Source organism: Chamaea fasciata, unplaced genomic scaffold (assembly GCF_029207755.1).
Source record: "Chamaea fasciata isolate MVZ Bird 193981 ecotype frontalis unplaced genomic scaffold, bChaFas1.0.hap1 SCAF_22, whole genome shotgun sequence".
NCBI classification, from domain to species: Eukaryota; Metazoa; Chordata; class Aves; order Passeriformes; family Sylviidae; genus Chamaea; species Chamaea fasciata.
Genome location: NW_027094107.1, coordinates 3,205,810 through 3,212,809, shown reverse-complemented (window position 1 = coordinate 3,212,809; position 7,000 = coordinate 3,205,810). Strand labels below are relative to the sequence as shown.

Genomic DNA, 7,000 nt, shown 5'->3' with positions numbered 1-7,000 from the left:
GGGCACTGTGTGGGAGAGTCACTGGCCCCAGTTGGGGGGATTCCAGTGCTTCTGCTGGCATAACTGGGAGGGAGCCCCTGAGGTCGGTGGGATCATCTCAGTTTGTCCCCATCTGTTAGAGCCACACGCAGCAAAGCTGGATTTATCACTCTTATTCCAGGTCCTTCTCTTCCCCTCTGTCCCCATCCTGCTCTCACACACCCAGACCTTGTGTTTGCCATCTAGCCTGGGGACCTGCCCGCCCCAAGGGGACCCTGTGCTGCTGGGCAGATGGCTGGGGGGCTCAGAGCTTGGTGGTTTCATCTTCACATGTCTGAGAGAGATTCTGAGCCCTCCCCGAGCTGGGGGTGTTGCTTTGCTCATCTGGTGAGTGCTCCCAGAAAGGATAGGTGACCACCCTGGAAGTGTTGAGGGGAATGGAGGGAGGGTGCAGGCTCTGCTGGGGTCCACAGGTGACATCCAGTGTCATCAGGGTGACCTTGTGTCTTTGGGACTGTCAAGCCAGGTCCACTTTACTAATAAATGGGGCTGAGGGGTGTCACAAGGACTCCTGGTGCTCCTGAGCCACGGGCAGAAAAGCAGGAAGGACAGAGCATGCAGTGACTTGGGAAAACCTCTGAGATGGAAGATCCAGGTCCTGCTTGGACCTTGAGTCCAAGCTTTTTGTTTCTGAGAGAGTGGGATGTGTGTGGGCTGGTTCTGTGGGTCCCAGAGTGGAAAAGCTGCTTTCCAGCCTCTCTGCCGAGTGTCTCTCTACAGGAGCTAATTCAGGTGTGGGTTTGGACTTTGGGGAAGTGTCGGAGGTGGATGGCACCCGGGCTGTCCCGGGTGCCTCCTGGGAAGAGGTGAGCTGGGAGAAGGTTGGACTCAATGACCTTAGAGGCCTTTTCCCACCTTTTCCGTGATTCTATGAGGTGACTGCGCCCATTTCACGGCGATTTATGGGTCAAACCCAAGGTGATGGATCCCGAGTCGCTCCCGGCCCCTTGCGGCCCAACTCGACAGGACCTGCCCACGGTGTGGCACTGACCCCGACCCATCCCGTGACGCTGCTGTGTCCCCAGGCGGGGCTGTCCCGGTGGGCGCAGGGGGAACACTGGCCCGGGGTGCGGAAAGGCCGTCCCGGGGGGCGCAGGGAGGTACACGGAGCCCGGGGCAGACGGAAACGTTTAAATAGCGGCTGAGCATCCCGCGGCGGGGCTGGGCGGCAGCGGCGCCTGGGGAGCGCTGCGGGGCTCTGCGGAGCCGCTAATGGGCCGAGTCCATTTCAGCGGGATGACGCCACTTGGGTAAAGCGTTAAGAGCTCCGGGAAGGCAGCGCAGAGCGAGGGGGAGCGCGATGCTCCCGGGCAGCGCCAGGTCCCTCCCTCCTCCCTCCATCCCTCCTCCTCCTCCCTCCTCCTCCCAGCCTCCCGTTCCCACCGAGCACGGGGCCCCCCCCGCCGCTCCCGCTGCCCGCGGCGCGGGGCTCGGCTGCGGGGCCGGGGCTGCCCCGCTGCCCGCCCCGGGGCTGCCCCCGCCGCTCTCGGGCTCCGCGGGCGGATGGACCGGCGGCGGCGGCTGCGGGGTGAGTCCGCCCGGCGCGGACACGCGTGGGCTGCGGGACGGCGGCGGAACGCGGCGCGGGGGACACGCGTGGGCCGAGCGGGCGGGGGTCCTGGGCACGCGTGGGCTGTTCCTGAAAGGACGCGAGTCCCTGGATGCGCACGGGCTGTGCAAGGAAGTTGCGGTTCCGTGCGGTGGGGGTTGGGGTCCTGCACACGCGTGGGGTGCGCGTGGTGGGGCTGGGGCCGCGTGTGGGCCCGAGTCACGCGTGGGTTGTCCTGTCGGTTGTCCCGCAAACGAGCGGGCTGCGGGCGCGGCGGTGCCCGGGAATCCCAGGGACGCGGCGGCTGCGTGTGCGTGGAGGGGCTGCGGGACCGCGCCGGGTGCGAGCCCCGCGCGGGCTGCGCGCTGAGTGGGGCCGGGGGCTCAGCCTCCCCCCAGCACCCCGCTCCACCCCGCGGCACCCAGACAGGGCCAGGGGGTCCCTTTTTCTCCCACCTGGCGCCCTGAGCCGCTTGCCCCCCGCTCGCAGCCACCTCCAGCCTGTAAATCATTTGCTTTTACGATCCCTCCTCTGGCCCATTATCACACGAACTTTATATGTTTGGGGCTGGTGGTGGCCATAAAGCTGGCCCGGTTTCCGGGGCTGGCATGCCCGCCTGGCAGGCAGGGTGTGAGGAGGAGGAGGAGGGGGAGGCTGGGGGGACGCTGCCCCAGGCCCCCCAGGCGGGCAGGTAGACAGGGAGGGTTACAACAGAGCCCGGGGATGCTCAGCTCAGTGGGGTAGGGTATGGACTGACTGCAGCCCTGGAATCAGGCTGGAGCAGGGAGGGCTGGGAAGGAGTGGGGGGCACTGAGCTATTCCGGGGTGGGGGAGGAAGAGGAGGGAGCGAGGTCCCAGTTCCAGTCATTCAGTCCCTCTGGAGGACCCACAGATGTTGTGTTCAGCTCCCCTTGGTTCCCACAGGGACATTTATGTGCCCCCAGCCAGTGAGTCCAGGTCCTTGTCTGATCCCTGCACCTGGGAATTACAGCTCTGGAATGCTCGGGGTGCTCCCAAGATCAGCCTTTCTCAAGATGCTGTGTCTGAGCCTTGCCCCCAGATCCAGAGTGTCCGGCACAGCCTATGGCCAGCTCCTCTCTGGCTGTGTCCCCCGGGCTCGGTTCCTGCTCACACTGTCCCTCCCACCCCAGCCTGGCTCAGGGATCTCCTCATTCCTCCTGAGGTCCAGGTCCTCAGAGGATTTGGGTTACCTGTATTGGGCCAGCCCTTTGGGTACCCTGTAGCTGCCAGCCCCATCGGCTCTGTGGCTGCAGGACCCTCTCTGGGGTCTCTCCCTTTGAGGCTCCCCGTGGTTCGAGCCCCCCAGGACCCTCACAGGGGTCATCTCACTGGCCAAGTCTGAATGACCACGTACTGAGCCCAGGTGAGTGGGGATGGACACCCGGGTGTGAGCAGCTGCTCCCAGGTGGAACCAGCATCGTTCCCTGAATGATCCCATCCCGGCAGGATCTGGGTCATGAGGGATGTGGGAAAGCACTGAGGCTGCTCTTGGCTCCCCTCTGCACAATCCCAGCTGCAGGCTGAGATGGGCCATCCCTCTTCAGGGGGGTGCTGGGCCTCCAGGTCCCCAGCCTGTGCTTTAGTCAGACCCTCCCAGGTGAGGAGCTCTGTGGCAGCAGGTGAGAGCCACGAGAGCTTTGCCTCTGGCTTGTTCCCATCCCGGCAGGGTGCTCACAAACCTTCCCCGGGATGGCCATGCCCTCCTATTTCCTCTTGGTAATGCTGTGAAAGAAAAGGGTACTCAAATGACCCGTGGGTGTCCTGGGTGAGTGACTCCTCACTGTCTGCATCTCTCCACATGGGGAATTGCATGGATGGGGGAAAACCCCAAATCTGAGCAGATCAGTTGCCTTTTCTTTCCAGACAGGGGAATGGCAGAGATGAGATCTTGCTTGAACAGTCCAAGTAAGTTGCCTTTGCTTTTCCCCGCTCCTCAAGGTCAGCCTAGCTAATGAAAATCAATCTTCCCTCTGCCTCTCTCTGCTGCATGAGCAGATTTTACCTGTGGCCCCTTCACCTACTTGAAAGCAGCGGCCGCCCCGTCCTGCTGAGCATGGGCAATGCTGGAGGGAGCTTCCTCCTGGAACGGCGTCTTCCTGCGGGCCCGGGCACCGCGACAGTATCCGTGTCACGGAGGGATCACTCCTGTGATCTGACTTCTCTGTCCTGGGGAAGCTGGCTGTGCACAGGAAGCACGTATCCCACATAGAAATCTGGGCTGGAAGAGCTGGGGGGAAGCTTGTGACTGGGCTCTGGCATGCAGTGAGTGATGTCCATCCTCTGGGCAGTCCTGGGCAGCTCCATGTGTACGTGGCCAGAGCAGGAACTTTGTGTCTCCCTCACTCCCAGGGCCACGAGCTGTCCCATGGCTCCCCGTGGTCCCTCTCCTCTCCCAGCCCCACCGAGGGTTCTCCCTGACGAGGTCTGGCTGATGAGGGTTTGGAGATGGAGCTGCTGCCATGGGGTCAAGCTTGCCAGGAAGGTGAGTGGTGGGACATGGACTCGTCCCTGCCACGACCCCCAGCCCTCAGCGGTGCTGATGTTCCTGGGCACGGCAGGCTCCGCTGCCAGCACTGCCACTCGGGAAGTGCCATGTCCTGAAAACAACGGCAAAGGGCACGTCAGGGTGGTGTGAGGGGCATGACAGGACTTTTCTGTGCCAAGGCTGCCTTCCCTCGTGCCTGTGCCAGGTTTGAAGGGATTCCCTGTCCTTCAAACTGCCCTTCCCAATGCTCCTGACGGGGGCAAATTGGCTCCTGGGCTGTGGATGGGGTAGTGGGATGCTGCAGTCCACCAGGATTTGGAGTCTGTGGGATAGTCCTGTTCTTGGACAATTGTGGGGCTCATTAGTTGCAGTTTCATCCCTGGAAGTGTTAAAAAAAAAAAAGTGGATGTGGTACTTGAGGACATGGTTCAGTGGTAAATGTGGTGGTGTTGGGTTCATGGTTGAAGTTGCTGATCTTAGAGGGCTTTTGCAACCTTAACCATTCTGTGATTCTAGTTTGTCACTGCTGCTACCTAGAGTTATCTGTGTTCAGATTCCCCATCCCAGTGCTCCCAGTGTGCGTGCAGAGAATGGGAGCAGGAGGCTGCTCAGGGTGTGCTGGGAACCCCCAAAGCAGAGAGAGCCCCTGCTCTGAGGGACACCATTCCCAGCTCTGTCATGTCATCGCTTCCCATTTCCCCTCCCCTGGAGAGGGCCAGCACTTGTCCCTGGGGAAGGAGAAGGAGGCACTGGTGCGGGGTGGGAAATCCTCTGGAAGGACACGAGAGGCTCAAAAGCATGGAGAGAGGCTGTGCCCGCTGGGGTTGAGGGGCAGATCCGACAGCCCTTCCCTTGGGATGTGTCCAGCCTAAGTATTCCCAGGCGCAGAACTACTCCGGTCTGATTGTTGGAAATCCTTTCCTTTGGAGTTCTCCAGCCAGCCTTCGTGTCCTACTTTGCTCAAGTGGAAGGTGTCCCAGGCCATGGCAGGGGGCTGGAATGAGATGAGCTTTAAGGTCCCTTCCATCCCAAAGCAGTCCGTGATTCAATGATTTGGATGGATAGATCACATAACAGGGATATTTTCTCTCTTCCTGCCCCATCCTTTAGGATTTTTAGATGTGCCCTGATGCTGCAGGGTCTCCTGGCTCCTGGAAATGCAGCTCTCTTCCAGCGTGGCTGAACTCAGCTGTGACGAGACCATGGACCCCCCCGCCGAGGACTTCCAGCAGGTCCTGTCCATCGACCAAATCCGCTCCATCCGTGCCAGCAACAACTACGTGGAGAGACCGGCGGCGTGCTTCCAGCAAGCCCGCTCCAACCCCTCGCTGTCGCAGCCCCCGCACAAGCAGGAGTGGTCCCAGGACCGCCTGGCTTCTTCCACCTTCCAGGACCTGCACCGCAGCCACAGCCAACAGCACCAGATGCCACCTCTGCAGCCGCACCTTAGCCACTCGAGCACGGCCAGCTCGGTGTCGCAGAGCACCACGGCCTCAGAGCAGCGCCTGCTGAGCAGCCTGACGCCGTCGCACTCCGGGCACTCGCTGGTGCGGACGCAGCCCCGCGGCGGCGAGCTGAAGGCGGAGGAGTCCCCGCGGAAGGGCGCGGAGCAGCCCCCGGCGCACGGGCACCTGCTGCTGTGCGAGGCGTGCGGGCGCTGCCGCTGCCCGCGCTGCACGGCCGCCCGCAGCCTGCCCTCCTGCTGGCTCTGCAACCAGCGCTGCCTCTGCTCCGCCGAGAGCCTCCTCGACTACGGGACCTGCCTCTGCTGCGTCAAGGGGCTCTTCTACCACTGCTCCACCGACGACGAGGACACCTGCGCCGACGACCCCTGCTCCTGCGGGCCGGGCTCCTGCTGCGCCCGCTGGGCTGCCATGAGCGTCTTGTCCCTCCTCTTGCCCTGCCTCTGCTGCTACTTTCCCACCCTGGGGTGCCTCAAACTTTGCCAGCGGGGTTATGACGGCCTGAAACGCCCCGGCTGCCGCTGCCAGAGCCACACCAACACGGTCTGCAGAAAGATCTCCTCCGCCAGCGGCACGCCCTTCCCCAAAACGCTGGACAAGCCGGTATGACCCTCCCGAGGAGGAGAAGCGGGCTTTGCTCCTCTTTCTCCCCCTCCTCCTCTTCTCTCCTCCATCCCCCTCCTCCCTCGGCTCCCTCTGCTCTGCAGTGCCCCCCCCCCCCCCCCCCCCCCCATCACCTTCCGGGATTGAGACGGGTCACCTGGGGTCCCTCAGGCTTTGGGACACCCTGGCTGAGTGGCTGGGGGAGCTGGCACCGAGCTGGGGGGTACCAGTGGTTTTGCACATGTGGGAGAGGGGCAGAAGAGGCAGACCAAGCTGAGGGTGGCCTCCCTGGCTGTGTCCCACAGGGAAAGGTGACCCAGAGGGTCCGTGGAGCTCTACCCCCATGGCAAGGGTACCTGAGGCCCCTCAAGATTCTGCTCTAAAGGTGGTTTAGGAGCTGCCTCACAGTATGGTCCTTATCCATGGGGGAGGAGACAGGTCAGTGCATCCCTGTGCCAGAGCCCCTTGGGAGCCAGACCTCCTCCTCCCACTCCTTCTCCCTCTCCAGCACTTTCTGTGGGTGGCCTTTCTCCCTGCCAGTGGCCACAGGTCCCTTTCCCCAAGGGGCTGGGGTGCCAAGGGTCTCACCAGTGGCAGTGGCTTCCCTCCAGGCTTGGAAGCTGCTGGGAGAAGTGAGCGAGCTCCAAAATGAGGTGGCACCGTGTTTTTCTGTCTCAAAGAGGAAGAGAAGGTGTGGGAAGCTTTAGAAACCTTCTGGCAGGGGAAGGAGCTATCGGAGGCAGCCCAGCCCACTCGCTCCTGCCCGACTGCAGCAAGGGAAAGGTCCCCTCTGGGATTTGGCTGAGAACAAGGAGCTGCTTGGAAATTGCCATTCATTTC

The 7,000-nt window shown here is 62.4% G+C and overlaps 1 protein-coding gene across 2 annotated transcripts; it reads left to right on the top strand.

Moving 5' to 3' along the window:
- The first annotated feature begins 1,505 nt into the window (after positions 1–1,505).
- On the top strand, positions 1,506–6,262 carry SPRY3 (sprouty RTK signaling antagonist 3). 2 transcript variants are annotated; one of them, XM_066202419.1, is made up of 2 exons: positions 1,506–1,567; positions 5,205–6,262. In XM_066202419.1, exon 2 carries the CDS (start codon positions 5,252–5,254, stop codon positions 6,164–6,166), a length of 915 nt encoding a protein of 304 aa, XP_066058516.1. In that variant the 5' UTR covers positions 1,506–1,567; positions 5,205–5,251; the 3' UTR covers positions 6,167–6,262. The 2 variants fall into 2 exon arrangements, with proteins under 2 accessions (XP_066058516.1, XP_066058517.1); XM_066202420.1 differs by lacking the exon at positions 1,506–1,567 and adding an exon at positions 3,417–3,514.
- Positions 6,263–7,000: the final 738 nt, after the last annotated feature.